Source organism: Leopardus geoffroyi, chromosome E1 (assembly GCF_018350155.1).
Source record: "Leopardus geoffroyi isolate Oge1 chromosome E1, O.geoffroyi_Oge1_pat1.0, whole genome shotgun sequence".
Classification (NCBI taxonomy): domain Eukaryota; kingdom Metazoa; phylum Chordata; class Mammalia; order Carnivora; family Felidae; genus Leopardus; species Leopardus geoffroyi.
This window is the reverse complement of record NC_059330.1, coordinates 49,752,637-49,776,376: the sequence shown is the minus strand read 5'-3', so window position 1 is coordinate 49,776,376 and position 23,740 is coordinate 49,752,637. Positions and strand designations below refer to the sequence as shown.

At 52.0% G+C, this 23,740-nt stretch overlaps 1 protein-coding gene across 2 annotated transcripts in view; it reads left to right on the top strand.

Annotated features, from left to right (window-relative positions):
- FAM20A (FAM20A golgi associated secretory pathway pseudokinase) overlaps positions 1-23,293 on the top strand; it is a 50,442-nt gene extending 27,149 nt beyond the window's left edge. The window contains exons 2-11 of one of the 2 annotated variants that reach the window (XM_045489538.1): positions 9,446-9,630; positions 10,361-10,411; positions 12,206-12,284; positions 17,514-17,606; positions 18,388-18,503; positions 19,185-19,365; positions 20,326-20,435; positions 20,833-20,914; positions 21,383-21,442; positions 22,662-23,293. In XM_045489538.1, coding sequence (XP_045345494.1) covers positions 9,446-9,630; positions 10,361-10,411; positions 12,206-12,284; positions 17,514-17,606; positions 18,388-18,503; positions 19,185-19,365; positions 20,326-20,435; positions 20,833-20,914; positions 21,383-21,442; positions 22,662-22,926 — 1,222 coding nt within the window. In that variant the 3' untranslated portion in view covers positions 22,927-23,293. Of the gene's footprint in view, positions 1-9,445; positions 9,631-10,360; positions 10,412-12,205; positions 12,285-17,513; positions 17,607-18,387; positions 18,504-19,184; positions 19,366-20,325; positions 20,436-20,832; positions 20,915-21,382; positions 21,443-22,215; positions 22,633-22,661 lie in introns of those variants that run through there. The other variant, XM_045489539.1, reaches the window with a different exon arrangement.
- The last annotated feature ends 447 nt before the right edge of the window (positions 23,294-23,740 follow it).

Genomic DNA, 23,740 nt, shown 5'->3' with positions numbered 1-23,740 from the left:
AGGAGGAGAGGCCATCTTGGGGAATGCAAAAGCAAGGGGTTTGGACTGGATGTCGTGAGCAGCGAGGACCTAGCGGAGGGTGTGTAGGAGGGAGGTGCACACTTGGAGCTGAGCTCTCCCGTCAGTCTGGCCGTGAGTCAGTCTGGCTGTGGGGGCAGAGGAGGCAGAGGCGGAGGCTGAGTTAGAAGCATCAGGGAAGAGGACATCCCAGGGTCTAGGTGAGAGGCGTGAGGGCAGAGCAGGAAGAGAGGGAAATTCGAGAGGTTGTGGAGGTAAAATTACCAGATTGAGAAATGATTTGCAGGGGAAAGGAGTCGGATGCCTGAGCTTTGCCCCTGGTAACCTCGGGGACGGATAGCTTGCTCCTTGGTTTTGGAGAACAAACAGGGGCCTCAACTCCCCCTTCTGATACCGTGCTGGCTTCTGCACCGGAGTGGCCCGCAGAGAATATCGTCGTGTGCATACCTGCCCAGCTTGGTGCCACAATTCTTCCAAAGGGGCCGGACCCCAGCGCACAGGGATTGTGTCAATGTAACAGAGGCACCTAGGCCTTGTTTGGGGGCAGAGGTGGTGAATTCTGTTTTTTCCCATTTCCCCCAAACAAGGAAATTCAGGCCCCAGGGAGGTTTTTCAGGCCTGAAGCCGTGTGGTCAGTGACCGGGAGTCTGGCGAGTTCGCCCAAGCCGCTGAGCACCTTCCGGATCCTTCCTGACCCCTGGGAGGCACAGCTGTCTCCCCGCCTTGCCTGACGCACTCCCAGCACCTGGCTAATTAATACCGCACCCCAGCAGCTGTGCCCTCAGGATCCCAGGGGGAACAAGGGAGGTTGGCACCCTCCACGTGCTCTCAGCCAGTCACCTGCCGAGAAGCAAATGGGAATCCAGGCTCCCGTGTAGCCCAGGGTCCCCAGGCCAGACCCGCCCGTGCACTCAAAAGGTGAAAACCAGCTTCTATCCCTAATGCCTCGAAGCTACCTTAGCTAGTGTTCAGTGTGCCTACCAAGGGACCGCAGAAGAATTCCGAGGTCCCGTGGACGATGCCTGACCCCGAGGATGTGCCAAAGCATTGCACGTGGAGGTGTCTAGTGCAACAGATGACCTAGATGTCACTCCCTTGCTCACGGGACGTTCCAAGGATTTTGCTCTGGCTTGCAAAGCTGGTGGTTTCTCCTTACCTACTGCAACCGTATTTTTGAAAATTTATTCGCCTGATCACCAGTCTTTTTTTTTATGCTTTTTTAATGTTTATTTTTGAGGGGGGGGGGGGAGAGAGACAGCGAAAGCAGGGGAGGGGCAGAGAGAGGGAGACAGAGCATCTGAAGGGGGCTCTGCACTAAAAGCAGAGAGCCCGACGCGGGGATCAAACCCACGGGACCGTGAGATCATGACCTGAGCTGAAGTTGGATGCTTAGCAGCCTGAGCCACCCAGGCGCCCCTGACCTCCAGTCTTTATAAACAGTAAGAATAAGAATAAGAATTAAAAAGAGCAACCATTCTTTGAAGCCTTCTCTGTGGCTGGATATTACTGCAGTTAATTTCTTATGATACAATGAGGTAGGTGTCAGGATCCCCATTTTGCACAATGGGTAAACTGAGGCTCAGAGGGCCTAGATTTATTTTTAAGGCCATGCCCTGTCCTCAGTCTTTCCATTAGCAAACTGGGGAGAAGAACGTGTATCTCCTGTGGGGGTCACGGGCCCAGAGGAGGTACTGTGAGCACAGCAATGGCACCTAGTCCTATCCTCAAGGTCACTCTGCTGGTAGGAGGCAGAACCAGGTCTTTGTGACACAAAACCCTGTGTCCTTTTCTATTATTGCACTCCTGATGAGCTCCCGCTCTGCTGCACTGTGCTTATTAATGTCCCTTCTGTGACACGCTCATCTCATTCCAGCAGGGAAAGAGCTTTGCCTTTGTCGTTATTGTCGCCCGAAACAGGCCTCGTGTTTTGCTTTTGTGTTTCTTCTTTATTTGCAAGAGTCAAGGGCTTTTGAGATGGCCCTTGAAGGAGTTCCATGGGTGAGGGTTTCTGTCACAATGGACCAAAGCCTTGGAAGTCTCTACAGAAGAGATTTAAGGGGCACCCGGGTGGCTCGGTCGGCTAAGCGTCCGACTTCGGCTCAGGTCGAGATCTCGCGGTTCGTGAGTTCGAGCCCCGCGTCGGGCTCTGTGCTGACATCTCAGAGCCTGGAGCCTGCTTCGGATTCTGTGTCTCCCTCTCCCTCCCTCTTTCTCTCTCTCTCTCTCTCAAAAATAAATAAATAAGACATTAGAACACAACCAACCAACCAAACCAATAATTCTGAGTCTGGAAATGAAGCAAGGATGTTGAGTAATAATGAAGATTATTGAGAAAAGCATCTCTCCTGTTGTCTACGTATAAGATGGGGTTGAGGGAGTGGCTGTGTTTACAGTAAAAACAAAAAAAGTCCCTAATAATTGTGGACGTGGGGAATGAATTCCAGAGCCCTGACTGGAACCTGGAGGTTAGATGAGATGGCCGAGCTCCAGCCCTCTGCGGTGTGTGGCCGCATAGCGGGGAGCTGATCCCATTTGCCAAAACCAGAGCGAGTGCGCAACGCCCCAGGAGGGAGGTGTCGCGAAGGGCAGATGGGGGGACCCCGGCCCAGAGCTGCTAGAGGACGGGACTTGTTCCATTCAGATGCCTGCAAAGTCCAAGCATGGAGGCTGCGTCCAGGTACTCAACCAAGACGAGCAGATGTACACACACTCACACTCACATACACACATATATACACACTCACATATACACACTCGCACACACATATACTCATACTCACATTCACACACATACACACTCACATATTCACACACTCACACTCACATATACACACACTCACATACACACACATTCACATGAACACACACATACACTCACACTCACATACACACTCATATACACACTCGCACACACATATACTCACATACGCTCATATACACACACTCATACACACTCACATATGCACACATATTCACACTCACATATTCTCACACTCACATACACACTCGCACATATACTCACTCACATACACTCACATATACACACATATACACACTCACACACATATACTCACACTCACATTCACACACATACTCACATATTCACTCACACTCACATACACATACACATTCACATATGAACACACACACATACACACATATACACTTGCACACACATATACTCACATACACTCATATACACACATGCACACATATACTGACACTTGCACACACATACTCACATACGCTCATATACACACACTTATACACACTCACATATGCACACACATATGCACACTCATGTATTCACACTCACATACACACACTCGTACACACATATACTCACTCATACACTTATACACACTCACACACTCACATATGCACACTCACATATTCACACTCGCATATTGACACACTCACACTCACATATACACACATATGCACACACTCACATACTCACACTCACATACACACACTGACATATACACACTCACATATTCACACATTCACATACACACACTCACACACACATACCTTTTTTTTTTATGTCTATTTATTTATTTTGAGAGAAAGAGAAACTGAGCAGAGGAGGGGCAGAGAAAGAGGGAGAGAGAGAATCCGAAGCAGGCTCCGCGCTGTCCGACGCAGGGCTCGAACTCACGAACCCTGAGATCACGGCCTGAGCCAAAAACCAAGGGGGGGGACACTTAACTGACTGAGCCACCCAGGCGCTATATCTTTTCAAAAACATAAGGGGATTTACTGTTGCCATATTGATTGACCTGCTTTTTTTAGAAGACGACTGTCCTTTTTTTTTTAAGTATAACAAACAGGAAAGAAAGCAGGTAACGCCCCCTTCCCCTCACCCCGCCCCACGCTCACCGCTTTCATGCTTGCCACTGACAACCCTGATCAGAGCGCAGGCTGGCGGTGTGCCTTTTGGGGTTAAAAAAAGGGGGCGCCTGGGTGGCTCAGTCGGTTAAGTGCCAGCTGGGCTCAGGTCACGATCTCGCGGTTCGTGGGTTCGAGCCCCCAGTGACAGCTCCGAGCCTGGAGCCCGCTTCGGATTCTCTGTCTCCCTCTCTCTGTCTGCCCCTCCCTTGCTCATGCTCTGTCTCTCTCTCTCAAAAATAAACGGAAGGAAGGAAGGAAGAAAGGAAAAGATATTACCCTTAACAGCCCTAATTTAATCATTCAAAACAAACAGAAAAGCAGTAGGAAGGATACCCTTTCTTTCCCGCCCCACCTTCTCCCCAGGCTATGGCACTGGCTCTGGCGAGGGCAGGATGACAAGCCAGAGAGCCAACTGTCCCCACCTAGCAGTAAACGTGGATGCTTTAAAGAGGAATTTGTCCTCGTCCAGAAGTTGCACTCAATTTGCCACATGTTTTTCCTTCTCTGGACTCTGCCTCCCCGCCTGCTGCTGCGGCTGGAACCCATCAGCTTGGAGCGCCCCGCCCCCCCACAACCCTGTGCCCGGAGCGCCCCGCCCCCCCCAACCCTGTGCCCGGAGCGCCCCACCCCACACCCTGTGCCCAGACCCCCCTCGGCCAGGCTCTTCCTCCTAACTTGCTCTGGGCGCTGCTCCGATTCGGGGTGACCAGCTTAGCTCCGGCCTGTGCAATCTTTCCACCAGACTCCCAAGAGAGGCCAGCAGGCCACTGAGATTGAGCCTCAGAGTCTGGCCTGACTAGTCGCTAAAATAAAAATAAATGTTAATAACATAAGGAAAAGTTGGCGGGAGGCCTACAGACCTGGTCAACAATGCGTCCTTTCCCCTGATTGTCATAAATCATAAGACACGGGTCATGTTGAAGAACGATCACAGAGGCTCACATCTCCCCGCACCCCGGGCTGGATGGCTGCCACCGGCTTGCTGTCTCCGGCAAGAGGTCTCAGCCGTCTTTGTCTCTTCTGCTGTTGCAGACCAAAGTCTTAAAATAACAGAGTTCCCTCGCCTTGTCTGCTCTGTGCTCGGACTTCCCCACAGCTACGGGGCCGGGGGGACAGGGTGTCTTAAAACCACCCTGCACTGACTCAGGTCACATCTGCATCTGATTTAAGGGCAAAGGGCACTGAACACGGTTGGGGTGCTATTTTGTTATTTTGTTGTTGCTGTTGTTGTTCTAGCTTTAGTGGGGTGTAATCAACAAAGCCTATATGTGTGTAAGGTGCAGAGCTTCATATTTCGATACCTTGTTAAATAATTCACCACTATGCAGCCAGTGAACTTATCCATCACCTTACATAGTTACCCTGTGTGTGTGTGCGCGCACGTAGCGAAAACACTTAAAATCGACATTCTTAGCCCATGTCAAGCGTGCACTAGAGTATCCTTAACTGTGGTGACACTGCGGGTGAATCCGCAGAATTTAACGCATCTTGTAACTGAAACTTTGTAGCCTTTGACTAAGCTCTCGCGAGTGCTCCTTCCTCTCAGCCCCTGCAACTACCTTCCCACCCTCTCTGCTGCAATGAATGAGTTGGACTGTGTTAAATTCCATATATGAGCGAGCTCGCGCAGTGTCTGCCTGCCTGTGTCCAGCTTCTTTCCCTTCGCACAGTGTCCTCCGGGCCTCATCCAGAAGTTCGTCCACGGGCAGGATCTTCTTTGTTAAGGCTGAATAATATTCCATGGTGCAGATATACCACCGTCCCTTTACCTAGTTATCCACTGACAGACATAGAAGTTGCTTCCGTGTCTCTTGCGAATAAAACCACAGTGAACACGGGAGTGCAGGTGTCTCTTCCAGTACGGGCTTCGTTCCCTTTTTACGTATACCCAGCCTACACAGGATGTTTTAAATTTTTTTGTAATTTTTTTAACTGTTTAGTTATCTTGAAGGAGAGAGAGAGCGCGTGAGCAGGGGAGGGGCAGAGGGAGAGGGAGACAGAGAATCTGAAGCAGGCTCCAGGCTCTGAGCTGTCAGCATAGAGCCCGACGAGGGGCTCGAACCCACGAGCGGCGGGATCATGACCTGAGCTGAAGTCGGACGCTCAGCCGACTGAGCCACCCAGGCACCCTGGGGATGTTTTAAATTTTAAGTCAACATGTTTTAAAAAGGAGATTATACATTGTGATCAGAATCTGGATTTTTAGGGGCACTTGGGTGGCTCAATCGGCTAAATGTCTGACTCTTGATTTCCACCTCAGGTCATGATCCCAGAGTCATGAGAGGGAGCCCCGCATCAGGCTTGGCACCACAGTGCAGAGCCTGCTTAAGATAGTCTTGGGGCGCCTGGGTGGCTCAGTCGGTTAAGTGGCCGACTTAGGCTCGGGTCATGATTTCGAGGTCTGTGAGTTCAAGCCCCGCGTCGGGCTCTGGGCTGACAGCTCAGAGCCTGGAGCCTGTTTCGGATTCTGTGTCTCCCTCTCTCTGACCTTCCCCTGTTCATGCTCTGTCTCGCTCTGTCTCAAAAATAAATAAACGTTAAAAAAAAAAAAATAAGATTCTCTCTCTCTCTCTCTCTCTCTCTCTCTCTCCCCCACTCGCTTGTGCACACTCTCTCTAAAAAAAAAAAAAAAGAAAGAAAAAGAAAACGAAAAACATATCTGGATTCTTAGCTTCTCTTGAAAACTCAGAATAAAAGATTTCTCAGGAAAATGTAAGTTTCCTGACAACAAACGCTCTGTTTTGTACACGGCCCTATTTCCAATATGTAGATCAGCGTCTAGCAGTCAATAAATGTTTGATGAATGAATAAATAAATGAACAATGACAAGACATGACTCCTGTTAGCTGAAACTTAATGGCAGCTGTCCCCTTTAGATGGGGAGTGTGCTCTCCCTTGCATGTCAAGCAAGTGTGCTCTACGGATGAGTTAAGGGTGGAGAAATGAAGCTCATACTTTTATGGGCTGAATGCTTGTGAGTCCCCTGCACCCACCCACCCCCACCACCAAATTCATATGTCAAAGCCCTAACTTCCACGGCCATGGTATTTGGAGGTGGGGGTCTTTGGAAAACAATGAGGTTTAGATGAGGTCAGGAGGGTAGAGGCCCATGACGGGATTAGTATCCTTACAAGAAGAGAACGAGAGGTTCCCCTCTCTCCACGTGAAGACACAGCGAGAGGGTGGCCATCTGCAAGTCAAGAAGTAAAAACCCTCATCCAGAGCGCAATCTGGGGGCGCCTGGGTGGCTCGGTCAGTTAAGTGGCTGACTCCTGATTTCCGCTCAGGTCACAACCTCAAGGTTCATGAGTTCGAGCCCCACGATGGGCTCTGCCCTGACAGTGTGGAGCCTGCTTGGGATTCCCTCTCTTCCTCTCTCTCTCTGCCCCTCCCCTGCTCCTACATGTTCTCTCTCTCTCTCTCTCTCTCAAAATAAATAAATAAATATTTTCTTAAAAAAAGAACTGAATCTGCCCATACCTTAACCTTGGACTTGCCAGCCTGGAGAACTGCAAGAAACCTATGTCCGTTGGCTAAGCCACCTGGTCTGCAGAATTTTGTTACGGTGGCCAGAGGGGGCCGATATACACACACTGCTGCCAGGTACTTATCTTAGCCCCCCGGAGAGGCTGATAAAGGAGAAAATGGAAATGCATAGCTCCGCCTGACAGATGTGAGTCTAATTGAATTCTGTAGATGGGTAGAAATGTGTCCAGAAAGGAAGTTCCGTCCATGTAGAGTTACCTCGCCGTCCGCACCCCTTCTCTCTCCTGACCTCCTGGCTGGGGTTGAGGAAAGCCTTCTGGCATGGACCTTCCTGGCCACTAGCCGCAAAGATTGTAAATGAGGAAGTAGTGTGGACCGATTTGTGTCCCCGCCCCCCAAGATTCCTACATAGAGCGGGCCCTAATTCAATAGGACTGGTGTCCTTATGAGAGCAGGAGACGCCAGGGATGCTCGCACACAGAGAGAAGACAACGTGAGGAAGCAACGAAGGCGGCCATCCGCGAGGCCGAGAGAAAGCGAGAGGGGGCGCAGGCGAAATCAAAACGTGGCCACATTTTGATCTTGGACTTCGGCCTCCAGAAGCGTGCGAAAATAAATGCCTGCGGTTGACTCTCCCGGTCAGTGGTATTTTATTGGGGCATCTGAGCTAAAGACGGTGGGTCAGGGTTCATTAGCAATGTGGACACAGTGCCTAAAATACACAAAAGCTTTTAAAACACGGCAGGACCTGGACAAAGAAAATGTGTTGGCTCACAAAGGAAAACTCCAAAATCAAAATGAATTCATATGTAATTAAATGTTTTTACAAAACAGTGAGTCAATGTTGACTCGGCTACATTACTGGATGCTTTATTCTTAACAGAATTCACAATGACAGAATTCAGAAATCAAAAATCATAGCCCAAAAAATGTTTTAAAAACCCACGCCAACCCATCACAGACCTCAGAGGTGTGGCATCAGCTTGAGAAATATGCGCATAGAGGAGCACCATTTCCCTGCCCCCAAAATCCCACGTTCCCCTGCAGTCAGCGTCTCCTCGCCAGGTGACATCATGCTAATTTGCTCTGCCTTCCAACTGGAAGCCTCCACCTTTTTATTCAACCATCTGTTGAAATAATGCCTCCCTCTCTAATCCTTAGATACACCTGTCGCCCGCCGGCCTCTCCTCACGCACCCCTGTAACACCCCATTCAATCCAAACGCCCCCCATTCGTTACGATCCAGCTGAAGACCACCTTCCTCCCCGATTGCCTTCCTCTGACCAGTCTTGCCCTTCTCCAAAATATTGGGAGCGAGGGGGTAGTCTGAACCACATATCTAGCAGTCAACTTAAAACTGCCTTCTATTTGGCTCCCATGATTTCACAGACCTACAACTTGTCTCCCAAACTAGACTCTTGGCCTCCGTAGGGCACTGGCATTGGTTTTTATTTGTACCCTGGTAGAAAAGGCTCTTGAGTGGGCCAGCAGTAAATGGCTAATTAATTCTTCTTTTCCTCTATGACTCATCGTTTAATCTATTGTCTAATCTGTCTCTACTTAAGGGATCCTTGCCCTCCATTCACTTCCTTCTTTCCGAAGGTCAGAAAATAGTGGGGAAATATAACATACAGACTTTTCCGTGGAAAAGTGCACAGGAGACGCCCAGAACACCTCCCCGAGATCCCCAGTTACAGGAAGTCCCCAATTTTACTCGTCATCATCTACTCTTTTCCTCTGCCGTGGTTGTCATGGTTTATAGTTAGGTATTTGTGTGTTTGCGTATGACACTGTGTAACCATGCATCTGTTGCCCTCGCTAGACTGTAAGCGCTCAGAGGGCAAGGAAGGCGTGTGCCCGTTTTGCTCCCCCCACCCCCCCGCCAAGGTATCCTAAGCACAGCAAAAGGCCGGGTACACAGTGGGCGCTTAATACTGCTGCTGAATGAATGAAGGAATGAATAGAGAGCCCAGACACGGTGCTTTCGCAAGTCTCTGCCTTCTCGTAGCCCAACTGAAACAGAACAAAACTCTCTCTGCTCTTTCAGGCGGCACAAGATGTACCAAGAACAGCTCAACCTTACCTCCCTGGACGCGCCACTACAGCTCCAACTTGACGCCAGCTGGATCCAGTTCCACCTGGGGATCAGCCGCCACGGGCTGTACCCCCGGTCCAGCCCTGTCGTCCGCCAACTCCTCCAGGACATGAGGCGCTCTCCCACCGTCAGCGCTGGTGAGACTCACAGGGTCGCCTTGTGGGACGCCTTGACTTTCTCCCAGAGAAGCTGCGTAAACCATGTCGGGCTGGGCTCTAGCGTGGAATCTTAAAGGGTTGACTCTGACACCTGATAGGTAAGAAGAAGACAAGGCTGGCCATTGATCCTTTCCCCCTTTGAAAGACCTCTTTTCATTCTGATCGCCTCACCACCCCATCAGAGAGCCCTAAGAGTTTCCACACACTTAGAGGATGGTGGTTTTGCCACCATTTATTGGATGCTCCTTTGGAACCTGTCAACGATCTTTCGTACAGTGACTACGTGACGTAGACCTTAACACGGCCATTTTACAGGCGGGGAAACTGAGACTCAGAGAGGTTAATCAGCTCAGCCAAAGACCCCGTGGCGGCGCTGGGATTCAAACACAGACCTGCTGTGTCCCAGGTCTGGGCTCTCAAGCACTCCAACAGTCCACTTTCTAGCAGAGACCAGACTAGCGTCCTTCACTCACCCAGGCACTGCTCGAGTACCCGCTGAAGGGCTAGAGGGCACGGGCCCTGGGACGGAGCAGGGTGGAGGCTGCAGCCAGCTGGGGCCCCAGGACGTGCCCTGCTGAGTGGGCAAGGGCCCCCTGGGCCGCCTCACCGTCTCCCCTACTGCGGTCTAAACCAGAGTCGAGGGCCCTGTGTGGTGGGCTCTTCCAGGAACAAGCCTGGATGTTCTCACTGCCCTTTTCCTTCTTTGCAGATTACAGTCAGGACGAGAAAGCCCTGCTTGGGGCTTGTGACTGCACCCAGAGTAAGTGGCCCGGCCCCGCCTCTGTCCAGCCCCCTCCCCTCCACAGCCCTGTGAACCCCAAGATTTGGCAACAACAGGGGGGGCCCATCGTCCACTCTGTGGTCCACTTCTGGTCGGAAGTTGGAGCATGACTCTCTCTGCCTAATCTCTGGGAACGCGACATTTTCCCCCACCCACCCACCCACACAAAAGAAAAGGGATTTTAAGAGGGACAGTTACCAGGCCCCGCTGGTGAGCCTGGGGTCCCTGCATCATCAAGGAGCTTGCTAGGAATGCAAAATGTCGGGGTGCCTGGGTGGCTCAGTCAGTTAAGCATCCAACCATTGATCTCAGCTCAGGCCTCAATCTCAGGGTTGTGAGTTCAAGCCCCAGCTGGGCTCTGCGCTGGGCCCCAAGCCTGCTTAAAAAAAATAAAAATAGAAAAGGGATGCAAAATTTCCATCCCCACTCTGCTTTTCTGAATCGGAATCTGGAAATTAACAACATCGTCGGTTCTCAAGCTGGCCCCGTAATAGAGTTGCCCGGAGAGCTTTAAAAGGTACCATGTACTGGCCTCCCCCCGCCAGGAGATTTTAATTCAGTTGTATGGGGTGATCCCCAGGCAGCAGAATTTTGAAGCCCTCTGGGTGCTTCTAAGGTACCCAAAGTTGAGACCCACCGGGGTAAATGATGAAAAGAATCAAAAAGATAAATGTGGGCTATAGCCCCTCCCAGGGTGCTATGAATTGGGTACAGTTGTGCCTGGACACCGGAATCCCCAGCCCTCAGCGTGGGCAGGTCTGGGCCGGACACTGAGGCCCACAGGCCAGTCACCGCCAGCGATGAGTAACCTCACGCATTGACGGCAATACTTACCGAACAGGGAAATCCCCGTGTAAGTCATGATGTGACAAAGGTTTGGAAGAAAGTTTGTAGGGCCCGGGGCTCCCCTTTCCTTTAGTTTAGCACCTGCCCTTTGCCATTTGATAGAAGACAAAGGTTGAGCAAGTCGTTGTCCCAACTGTCACGGGCCTTATAGCAAGCCCAGGATGGGGCAAAGCGTGTGAAGGGCTCCATGACATCCCTAGAGGCAGCGCTCAGCTCAGGGTGACGGAGGTGCCCCCGCAGGTGTCTTACTCACCAGACCCTGTCTCACCCAGGTATGCAGTGTCGAATGGAAAGAGATGTAGATAAACTCGCCCAGTGCAATGTAACAGGTGGCACAACCAGAATCCATTGGGACGGAGGTACAAAGAGGAAGACAGTGGTGGTTCTTCTTAGGAAAACGTTTTCTGGGGTTTGCAGTGAGTGTCTGTCTGGGGAATCCCGCATTGTCTGCCCTGTTCCCACAACAGCAGACAAAGTAATGTCTTGAGCCCCTGGATCCACTCTCCGTGGCCTGACATGCTAGACCTTACCCTGCAAGGTTTTGAAAGCAAACGCTAGGCTTCGGGGTCTTATTAAGAGTCAAGAGAAGAAATCAGCTGGGTTTTTTTTTTTTTTTTTTTTTAATTTTTTTTTTTCAACGTTTATTTATTTTTGGGACAGAGAGAGACAGAGCATGAACGGGGGAGGGGCAGAGAGAGAGGGAGACAAAGAATCGGAAACAGGCTCCAGGCTCCGAGCCATCAGCCCAGAGCCTGACGCGGGGCTCGAACTCACGAACCGCGAGATCGTGACCTGGCTGAAGTCGGACGCTTAACCGACTGCGCCACCCAGGCGCCCCATCAGCTGGGTTTTTTGAGTGAACAAAGGCTCACAGCCCCGAGGTTAGGCCCAGAAGGATTGTTAACTCCCCGCTTCTCCCCCTTACAGTTGTGAAACCCAGTGGGGTCCACCTCAAGCTGGTTCTGAGGTTCTCAGACTTCGGGAAGGCCATGTTCAAACCCATGAGGTAAGTGACTGCCTTCCTCACCTCCACGTCCAGCTGTGGCAGCCGTAAGGGACTTTTGACCAAAAATTAATAAATGCGGGCTAAAACCTTCAAGCTAGTCCTTTATGGGCTCTCTTGGGAGCAGTCTGCCCAAGCGTATAACTGATTTTAGTGATCGTGAAAAACCGTAAAAGGCAGTCTTGATCAGGCCGTTGCTCATATCTAGGCCACATGCTTTACCTGATTGGATCTTGGGTCATCAATAGGCTTATGGGCCAGGTACTGTCACAGAGGGGCCACCTTGCCCCAACCTCCCTGCTGCAGGCAGCAGAACTGGGATTCAAACCCAGACGGCTGGCTTGCAGAACTCCCACTGCACCTCTATACTTGATCCCCACTTTTGTTTCCAGGCCCAGGACCCTCACAAAGTCTACTTTATAGATGACTGAAAAACTAGACAATGAAGAAAGGTACTAGGGAGAAAATTACACCTTTACGTTAATTTCGGTTTTATTCCTAACAACAGCACATACATGTCTTTGAAATACTGTGGCACATGGGGCGCCTGGGTGGCGCAGTCGGTTAGGCGTCCGACTTCAGCCAGGTCACGATCTCGCGGCCCGTGGGTTCGAGCCCCGCGTCGGGTTCTGGGCTGATGGCTCAGAGCCTGGAGCCTGTTTCCGATTCTGTGTCTCCCTCTCTCTCTGCCCCTCCCCCGTTCATGCTCTGTCTCTCTCTGTCCCAAAAAAATGAATAAACGTTGAAAAAAAAAATTAAAAAAAAAATAAAATAAAATACTGTGGCACAGATGTGTGGGCGAAATACTATGCAGTCAGTCTACAGACAGAGCTTGGTGTGCATATGGATTCCTGGCCCCAAAGGGTCTATAGCTCAAAGACTGGGGACTTTTGAGGTGACACTGTCCCTCCTGCAGATGACACGCACAAGGGAAAATGGCGCAAGGGGGGTTCCCGTTACCCAGGTCACGCTTTCTGCCAGAAAGCACTGTCTTCCAGGGGATCCAATTAGACCGACTTAGAGTCCAAACCTTCTGGTAACGGACAGGCCTTAGTACGTGCATTGCTTTGGCAAAACACCCCTTTAAAGAGAGCTTCTGTGTACACTGGGATCACTTGGGGACCCTTAAATCTCCTGATGCCTGGGGCGCCTGGGTGGCTCAGTCGGTTCAGCGTCTCACTTCAGCTCAGATCACAATCTCACGGTTCCTGACTTCGAGCCCCACGTCAGGCTCTGTGCTGACAGCTCAGAGCCTGGAGCCTGTTTCAGATTCTGTGTCTCCCTCTCTCTCTGATCCTCCCCCATTCATGCTGTGTCTCTCTCTGTCTCAAAAATAAATAAATAAATAAATAAATAGCCTGATGCCTGAGTCCCACCCTCCAGGAGTCCACTAGGACTGGTCTGGGAGCTCCCCCTGTGATCCCAAGGCCAGACGACCTTGGGAACCGCTGCTACATAAGGGGATCCTCCATTGCTCCCGTGTGAGAATCCAAACACCTAGTTATTTGGTCAATTTCAACCTGTAACTTATCAGAAAAATACATGAAAAAGTGAATGTCTGCCTATGTTTAATTTATTGATGAAAAAGACCCCATCCTATAAAACGATATGTAGATTCATAGAAATCTTGCCTGTTCCTTCCAGACTCTTTCCTCGCTCATCCAAAAAAATTTTATTTATTTATTTTGAGAGAGAGAGACAGAGAGTGTGAGCAAGGGACGGGCAGAGAGAGAGGGAGAGAGAATCCCAAGCAGGCTCCACGCTGTCAGCACAGAGCCCAACATGGGGCTCGATCCCACGAACTGTGAGATCATGACCTGAGCCAAAATCAAGAGTCAGACGCTTAACCAACTGAGCCACCCAGTGAACCATCACTCATCCAAAATGCTTAATGTCAATCATCATCGTCACCAGGGTCAAGTTGGGGGCCAATGTTGAAAGAATGTTAAGTTCTACACCCTTCACTGCCACCAGTCTGTTTTAACCAGTTCTGTCGGTAATAAAACCCAACGCAGAATGGAGGCATCTCTGCTGAAGGAGTCTATCCCTGACAAAATAAGTTAAGAGGAGGCTGTGTCATTTGAGAACAGGCAAGGAATCAAGTATAGAGAAGTTCACTTTTCTGAGGGACAGTTTTGGGAGGGGATCTCATCTCGTATTCAGGCATATAAAATACTGGGGGAAAATTGTGTTCCTTTTTAAAGGGAGCGATCCCAGTGAGCAATACTGGGGGAAAATTGTGTTCCTTTTTTTTTTTTTTTTTTTTAACGTTTATTTATTTTTGAGACAGAGAGAGACAGAGCATGAACAGGGGAGGGGCAGAGAGAGAGAGAGGGAGACACAGAATCGGAAGCAGGCTCCAGGCTCTGAGCCGTCAGCCCAGAGCCTGACGCGGGGCTCGAACTCACGGACCGCGAGATCGTGACCTGAGCTGAAGTCGGACGCTTAACCGACTGAGCCACCCAGGCGCCCTGTGTGTTCCTTTTTAAAGGGAGTGATCCCAGCGAGCACACCTGGCTGGTTTAGCCAAGCCTCCGGGAGAAGGCAGGTGATTCTTTGTCGCACCACTCGGCCGAACACAGAGCCACCAAGTTCGGGGAATTACAGGGCTTTAAACGATTATTATGGTTAGTCATGCGGGGTGAGCGCAGGCTCAGAGGTGAGCACTGGTTACAGAGAGGAGGCAGAAGGAATGCGGATGTAGAAACACGAGGCATTAAAGAGAAACATAAAAACAGCGATAAACTGGGGCCTCTGGGTGGCTCAGTTGGTTAAGCGTCCCACCCTTGATTTTGGCTCAGGTCACGATCATGCGAGGTTCGTGAGATCAAACCCTGAGTCGGGCTCTGTGCTGATGGCACAGAGTCTGCTTGGGATTCTCTCTCTCCCTTTCCCTCTGTCTCTGCCCCTCCCCCCACTCCGGCTCTCTCTTTCTCTAAATAAACCAAAAAAACGATGAGAAATCTGCAAATTCACCTCACCTCATCGGCTCCACGAGTTGCATTCTCAGAGCAGAATTCTTATCCGGCACACGAGCACGGCTGTGAGCTTTTAAAACGAAAGCTAACATAGGGCGGATGAGGTTCACTGTGGCTTTTCATACGTGGGGACGAAAACCACTCACACGGGCCACGTTTTCCTGCAGGAAAGAACAGGAAGTATTTGCCTGCCCCGTCACTTACCAAACAAAATACAAAGACTGTTCAAACGAACAGGGTTATCTCTCTGAGCGTAACGCAAAAGTTTCCAACATTGTGTCTATTCTTACACGGTAACACAAAGTGCAAATGTGCATCTGTACGCAATTTAGTCCAAACCCAAACAGCATCGTTTAAAAATGTTTTCCTTGGAAAAGCATGCGTTTATTTCTCCATGTAACTTACAGTAAAAAAAAAAAAAAAAAAAAAAAAAAAAAATTTGTCCCTTCTTAAAAACGTCTTCAGATGATTTCAATTCTGACCAGAATTCAAGATTATATTTTTCACGTGATATATGCAACATATATACTGAGAAATACGTCAGCGCTTGCCGAAGCCTGAGAAGCACCCAGGTAAAAATGATTTTCAAGTTTAAAATCACATCTAGATATGCCTTACAAAAACAGGGAAAAGATGCTTTAGAAAATTCTAGAAAGGGCCGGAAGATTGTGTAATCTTAGGGATGGATGCCTGGATGTATTCTTCTGGATATTCTTCAGGAATTAAAATTTGGAGACTGGGACACACGGACGGTCCTTGCTGCCCAGACATCCAGAGGCCACGCTGGTGAGGAGATGCGGGGCAGGCCTGGGCACCGAGGCCGGTCCACTAAATGTGGCTGCGCCCTTTTTAAATAGAATCCCTGCTTCTGGGCAGCCTCTCGCTGTGGTTTCTAGGACTTGTGTTTCTTGGCAAAGCGCACGTCACTATTTCAATTGCTGGGGCTGTGTGTTTATAGCTTTCTGCAACATTGTGCTTATTTACCCGTGGATGGCCTCTGCAGCTCTCTCGCGGTCCCACACGATGGATGATACGATTGCTCAAAGGTCTTCGTCCTTCTGTATCTTAGCGTCGAGGCAGGTCACCCAGGCTGCCCGTGATGACCGCGAGGCACCTTCCTGAACACACACGCCAGCCGGCCCGTCACACCCGGGCAGGCTGTCGCTTTTCAGGAATCCGTTAGAAATTTTAAAATGTACATAAATCAATTTCCTCTGCACCAGCCTCCCTCGAGCCTCTGGCTGGGCTCACTCTCAGGACCCAGCTGAGGTTTCTCTGAGGGGACAGGCTCGATTACTCACCCCTGTCACCCTAAGACCTGGACCCTCTCTGTTCTTCAATATCGGTTGTACTAAACTATAATATAATAACCTGGGGCGCCTGGGTGGCTCAGTCGGTTGAGCAGCCGACTTCAGCTCAGGTCATGATCTCGCGGTCCGTGAGTTCGAGCCCCATGTCGGGCTCTGGGCTGACGGCTCAGAGCCTGGAGCCTGTTTCGGATTCTGTGTCTCCTTCTCTCTCTGACCCTCCCCCATTCATGCTCTGTCTCTCTCCGTCTCAAAAATAAATAAACGTTAAAAAAATTTTTTTAAAAAACTATAATAACCCTAGGGCACTATTCCTGTTATACCGCCCCGCCTGCTCGTCTACCCCTAACCCTTGACACCTGGGTCTGTGCCAGCCGCTCCTTCTCTTCTGTTTACACCTGCTGAAGGATGTCTGTCTTTCTTCCGGACCCAACTACTTTTAAAAAAAATTTTTTTTTTTAATTTATTTATTTTTGAGAGAGAGAGAGTGCACAGGCGCAAGTTGGGGAGGGGCAGAGAGAGAGGGAGACACAGAACCCGAAGCAGGCTCCAGGCTCCGAGCCGTCAGCACGGAGCCCGATGCGGGGCTCGAACTCACAAACCGGGAGATCATGACCTGAGCCGAAGTCGGACGCTTCACCGACTAGGCCACCCAGGCACCCCTGGACTCAACTACTTTTTAAAAGAATCAGCCGCTGTCTCCAAAGTTGCTCAAACAGGAGACCTGGTAGGGGGAGTGCCTGCCGGACAAGCTCCGGGGAGAATCCTGCAGGTTTGCCCCCGGCCCAGGGAGCCGCAGGCCGACCGTGGTGTCCCGCTCCGTCATGCACACGGACCTTAAAAGCATGAAAGCATGTTTCCCCTTCCCTGCGATCACGCTTCTCAGCTCTCTTCTCAGGCTCCCGCTGAAGTCTGAGTCCAGGGCGTGACTCCTCCCTTCCTTCCAGACAGCAGCGACATGAAGAGACACCCGCCGACTTCTTCTATTTCATCGACTTCCAGAGACACAACGCTGAGATTGCAGCTTTCCACCTGGACAGGTAGGGCCGGGCCCCGGGGATGTGGCGTGGACTTGGAGGGCTGACCGCCAGAGAGGGGCGCTGGGCAGACCCCCAGGTGGGAAGCCCCTGGCATTTCTTCCTTCTGGCACCCGGTCATTCATGAGCCTCAGTGTTGCCCTTGAACCCAACGCGTTTCCTCACTCAGCCCCACCACTGAAAAACACAAGGTTTCTAAGGTAATGAGAAGAATGACCTAGAGAGAAAACGAACCCTGCCAGGAGGCTCAGGCTGCCACCTTGGAGCTGACCTTGCCCTTTGCTCTAGTTTCCTGCTCTGGAGACGGGGAAAAGGCATTCACCCCCATGTACCCCAGGAGTCTTAAAGTTAAACGATGTTAAAAGGTGAAGGCGCGGTCCTAAACTTCCTCCCCTCCTATTTGCCCGGCATTGCTACTCAAGGTGTGTTCTACGGACTGGCCGCCAGGGGGCACCACCCGGGAGCTTTTCACAAATGCCGAATCTCGGGCTCCCCCCTGGACCCACTGAGTCAGAGCCTGCAAATGAGCGAGATGCCAGGTGACTCGTTACGTACATGGAATTACGAGAAGCTCTGACCTAGGACACGGCCTGCGTTGTGCGAAGGCTTGCCCAGGAGGCCTGCCGGAATCGGGATTCCTTTTCCACCCCTTCCGATACGGGTTTGCCCTGGGCACGGTCAGCTCAGTAGCGCAGAGCGCCCTCGGCTGGCCGTGGTCGGGAATGGCAGTCGACGTCCAACGGGCCACCACCGCCCTCCCTGAGCAAGGCTTTGTCTCTTTCAGGATTCTGGACTTCCGACGAGTGCCACCCACAGTGGGGAGGCTAGTCAATGTCACCAAGGAAATCCTAGAGGTCACCAAGAATGAAATCCTGCAGAGTGTTTTCTTCGTCTCTCCAGGTGGAGTACTGGCCGGAGCAGGGTTTGCCACCGGGATGGGTATATGCTGCCCCTGACGCTCCCCCCCTGGTGCCCCCGAGCATCACGCATGTGAGATGCCAAGCAGGCTGTGTGGGCGTGAGCTACAGCGCCAGCCTCCCCGGCATCAGATGTTACCCATGCAAACAAAGAGCATTCTAATCACACGGATGGGACGCCGGGAGGCGGGGTCCCACGCTTTCTCTGTCCTGCGACATTTGAAAATTGGTACCCAGCACCCCCAGTCTAAAAGCATTCACGGGGCGCCTGGGAGGCTCAGTCGGTTAAGCGTCCGACTGTTGGGTTTCGGCTCAGCTCACGGTCTCATGCTTTGTGGTTCGGGCCCTGGCTCAGGCTCTGAGCTGACAGCATGGAGTCTGCTTGGGATTCTCTCTCTCTCCCCGTCTCTCTTTCTCTCTCTCTCTCTGCCCCTTCCCCGCTGGCTCTGTCTGTCTCTCAAAATAAATAAATTGGAAAAAAAAAAAAAAAAAAGCATTCACAAGCCCTGACATCTGGAAATGCAATATTTTCTTCTTCTTCTGCCTCTTCCCAAGCTGTGAGTTCAGGGTTTCCCTTCCCTCCTAGAGGATTTGGGGGTGGGGGGGCGCTGGAAAATGGCCTTGCCCCCTTCTCTTAGTCCTCTCTCTCCTCCGCACCCTCCAGCCAGCAACGTGTGCTTCTTTGCCAAGTGCCCATACATGTGCAAGACTGAATACGCCGTCTGCGGTAACCCGCACCTGCTAGAGGGCTCCCTCTCCGCCTTCCTGCCGTCCCTCAACCTGGCCCCCAGGCTGTCTGTGCCCAACCCCTGGATCCGCTCCTACTCGCTGGCAGGAAAAGAGGAGTGAGTTGGCCCCCTGGCCACAGTGCCCTGCCCCCGGCCCTCCAGGCTTGTCCCTGACAGTGGCTATAGTCCCTGTCCCAAGGCCTGGCGGCTAGCCTGGCTTTTGGACCCCAGAAGCTGCCCCCGACCATTTGCCTTACATGGATCCTGGAACCAGCTGTGCCTCGTCTCCCCCTTTCGCTCATGGATTCAGTTACAAAGAGCCTACTGTGAGCCAGGGGGTATGGAAACCAAAGACCCAGGCTCTCCCCTCGGGAGGCTCCCAGCCTAGTGGGGTGGTCAGACAAGAAGCCTGAGTATGAAAACACAGTGCTACAGCTGCTTGTCATACACACGAGCCCATGAGGAGCCCATGGGAGGGACGCCTGCTTCCCTATGGCTGTGGGCTGAGCGCCCACAGCAGGCGCTCAGTTTCTAGCAGGTGACGGAATGCATAGGTTCATCCGTCCAGCCACTGCTGAGGAGAAGTGAGTGGAGAAGGGTTTCTGGAGGACAGGACAGATCCTCGGGGACTCGTGAAGGCAGGGTCAGAGCCCAGCAGATGGACAGGGACAAGGGGGCATTCTAGCAGAGGAGCATAGGAAAGGGAGAGGTGACAGAGAATTGGGGGCCTGGCAGGGGGGCTCCGAATGGTTCAGGGCCAGGGTCCAGGAGGCTCGGTGACAGGAGCTGCAGGCTCTGGCACGCGATATCCCAGCCAGGAGTATAGCGCCCAGCAGAATGGATGCTCAGGACCCAGAACCTTCTTCGCCCCACGTGGGGTCTGCAGCCCCCCCCCCCACGTCTTTGCCCGGGGGCCTCCTGTGTCCCCAGCTACCACCCGCATGCCCAGGACCTGCCGGCAGCCCAGGGTGGGATCGGGGAGGCAGGGATCGGAGGGGGCGAGGGGAGGTGTGAGAAGGACCCCCAACACCTTGCCATCTTGGCTCTTCCAGCCCCAGGACTTCTTCTCCCCCTCAGGTGGGAGGTCAATCCGTTGTACTGCGACACAGTGAAACAGATCTACCCATACAACAGCAGCCGCCGTCTCCTCAACATCATCGACATGGCCATCTTCGACTTCTTGATAGGTAGGTCCCCGGGCTCGGGCCCTGGGCCGCAGCGGCGCCCCCCCCCCCCCCGCCCCGCCCTGCTCTTGGGCTGGGATTCGCCGTGACCTTGGGCAGAAGAGTTGCAGCCTGGAGCGCGAGGACTGAGTGAGCTGGGGAGCGGCCCAGGTCCCAGACGACAGAAGTTCCCACGCTCCCCTCTTCAGAGAGGACGTCACTCGGGAGGCAGGCACGCGGTGTGAAAACGGCCCACCGGAGGGCTTGCTTGCCTGGGTTGGCTCCCTTCTCCCTCTGCGGCTCCACTCAGGACCCCGGGGAAACAGCCTGTGGCCCTGGGTTCGGAGTCCGGCCTCAGCCGGTGACAGGCCTCCGTGCCCGGGAGAGCTCAGAGGTCCGCAGCATCTGCCCTCCTTCACAGGGAACATGGACCGTCACCATTACGAGATGTTCACCAAATTCGGGGATGACGGGTTCCTTATTCACCTTGACAACGCCAGAGGGTAAGGGGGCCAAGGCCGTGGCCCTGGTGCGGCTGCCCGGGGCAAACGGGAGGCCCTTCCCCGTCCCGTTTCCGGCCGCCCTGCCCCACTCCTTCCACTTCCTTTTCCTCTTCCTCTTTGCTAAGTGACGCTAGAGTCCCCTCCTACCTGGGAGTGTTAGTGAAACAGACTCACGTTTTCCGTATTTTTTTTTTTTACCGTGTGGTTCAGTCTTGGAGGCAGAACACACGGTTCATCCTCACTGCCTGGTCCCCTGTAGTTAGGGAATGAATGAATGAACGAATGAACGAATGAATGCACATCTTTGGACAGAGGCTTCTGTGAGCTGATTGAGGAGGGGGCTGGAGAGGAAGCCACCACGATCCCCGGCGTTTTACCCCAGGGCTGTGAGTCAAAACAAGGCTGAGGTAGAGGAGAGAGGCAACCATTAAGAAGGAGGCCACCCTGACAGCCCGTGTCCCCTTCTAGGTTTGGACGACACTCCCAGGACGAACTCTCCATCCTGTCACCGCTGTCCCAGTGCTGCAGGTAAGCTTTCAGCTCCGGGGCAGGTCACGATTGCGACTCTTCACGCTCTGAAGGTCTCAAGTGTGCGCTAGGACGCCGGTGGGAAGGATGAAGGGAATGACCTCCTTTCTGGTACAGCCACAGAACCGTCCCCGGCAACAGCCTCTTTCACCTTTCAGCATAGGATGACTGAGGACCTCAAGGCTTGCAAACCCTCCGGTTGCCAACTTTAATCTTTAACCCACTCAGAGATCTCACTCTTGCAAAGCCTGGGTCTTCAACGGGACTAATCACATCTCTGCTTCGCTCAGTATTCACAGAAGCTCAGATTCCTACCTGCTCACGGGTCTAAGATCCTGATGGAAATCCCATAAACTTGGGGCGCCCGGCTGGGCTCAGTTGGTAGAACACACGACTCTTGATCTCAGATCAGGTTGGGGGTTCGAGCCCCACATTGGGTGTAGAGAGTACTTAAAAATAAAATCTTTAAAAAAAAAAAAAAAAAGTCCCATAAACTCACATCAGGTTGAAAGGAGGTAGTTAGACTTTGTGCGGCCGCCGTTCTCTAGAGAATGTCTAATCCACCTCCACACCTCTCCGGGGCTCAAGTCAGGCTCGTGAAATGGCCCACCTGCTCAGGTGCAGTATCCAGATCTAAGTAGAAATCCCGAGACGCGCGCCTAGCAAAATCACCTCTCATTTCCAGCTGGAAAACTCAGAGCGAAGCATGCTTTTTATCCGCTTCCTAGCTTCATTTAAGCGTGCCTCCCTCCATCCCTCCCTGTCCTCCTCAGGCGAGGCAGTGGCTGTTGAGAAAGCCAGTCGGACAATTAAGCTGCTTACACATCTGAGTGCAAGTCGGATCCCCACATACGAAGAAATCAAATTCCTAAAGGCCGGACTGGTTCCACCCCATTGCCATCCCTCCAAGAACCTGACACAGAGAAATCGTATAAAGTTGGCAAGGAACAACCTGGAGGCTGGCTTTTGAGATGGCAAACGTCCTCATCATGTCACCTGCCAGAAGCTTCTTCTCTCGTTGGCTTTAAATCTCCTTGAGATGCCATTCAATGTGGCTTATTTCCTTTTCCCTGGTTTTCGTTAAAATGGGCTCGAAAAGACCCCGGGGAAGGCGGCTCCCAGGACATCAGCTACAATAGCTGCTTGCGGGGAACAGAGTTCAGGCAGGCTTTTCCCTTTGCATTTACTTACCTTGCCTCCTCTGACTTTGTCCTTCCAGGATAAAAAAGAAAACGCTTTCGCACCTGCAGCTGCTGGCCCAAGGCGACTACAGACTCAGTGACGTGATGCGGGAGTCTTTGCTAGAAGACGAGCTCAGCCCCGTCCTCACGGAGCCCCACCTGCTGGCCCTGGACCGGAGACTCCAAATCATCCTACAGACAGTGAAGGGGTGTGTGGAGGCCCACGGAGAGCAGAGCGTCATAGCCAGTGACCCCGCAGGAGAGTCGGCCCCGGACTCTGGCCGGGCTAACCCGACAAGCTAGGGGCCGGGTGAAGGCGCATGTCAGGGACGACGCCTGCAGCCCGCGGTGGACTTGGGTGCGGACCCCGGCTTCCTCGCACCCCCGTCGAGGGGGGAGGCGCTGGGTCAGGAAGTCCTGGGGCACCAGGATGATTCTACAGGAGCAAGACCCAAAGGAGAGGGATCCGCTGAACTTCCTCGGTGCACTGCTTCTCTAGGGGACCTCCTTGGCTCCCTCTTTCCCAGAAGGCACTGCTTCATCAAGGCCACAGACCAGCTCCTGAACCCACCAGGGAAATCTGGACAGGAGTCGGGCTTGGAAGGCCGGGAAGCCTTGTCCCCGGGAAAAGGGTAGAACAAATAAAATAAAAGGACACCAGTGGCACCTAGCTGACCTCCAGATCCTTAGAATATCTACAAGGATAATTTCTGATCCAGATAAAATACCTGGCATCTCACAAGCAGACAAAAAAAAAAAAAAAAAAAAAATCTAAAAATGGTAGCTCTCCAACCGGTTCAAAGTAGACCTAACCCTTTCTATTTATGTCCCAGTCACTGTGGCCCAAGTGAATAGAATAATCCCTGGCTGGTCCAAAAGTAGTTTCTCCAACGTTATTACGAGAGGTAGAAAGAACATAGGAATTTGCTCAGAATATCTGAAAGGGGATGTGTTCCATCTGAAGAGTATTTAAATCTCAAGTGAAAGGACGTCAGGTATGTCAAAATTAGCGTCCGGCAACAATAGAAGGAACTTCAGTGAAGGGAAAAGCAGGGCCGTCCCGAAGGGGGAACAGCACCGGAATGGGCCGGGCATGTGCGTGAGCCTGTACTCCGGC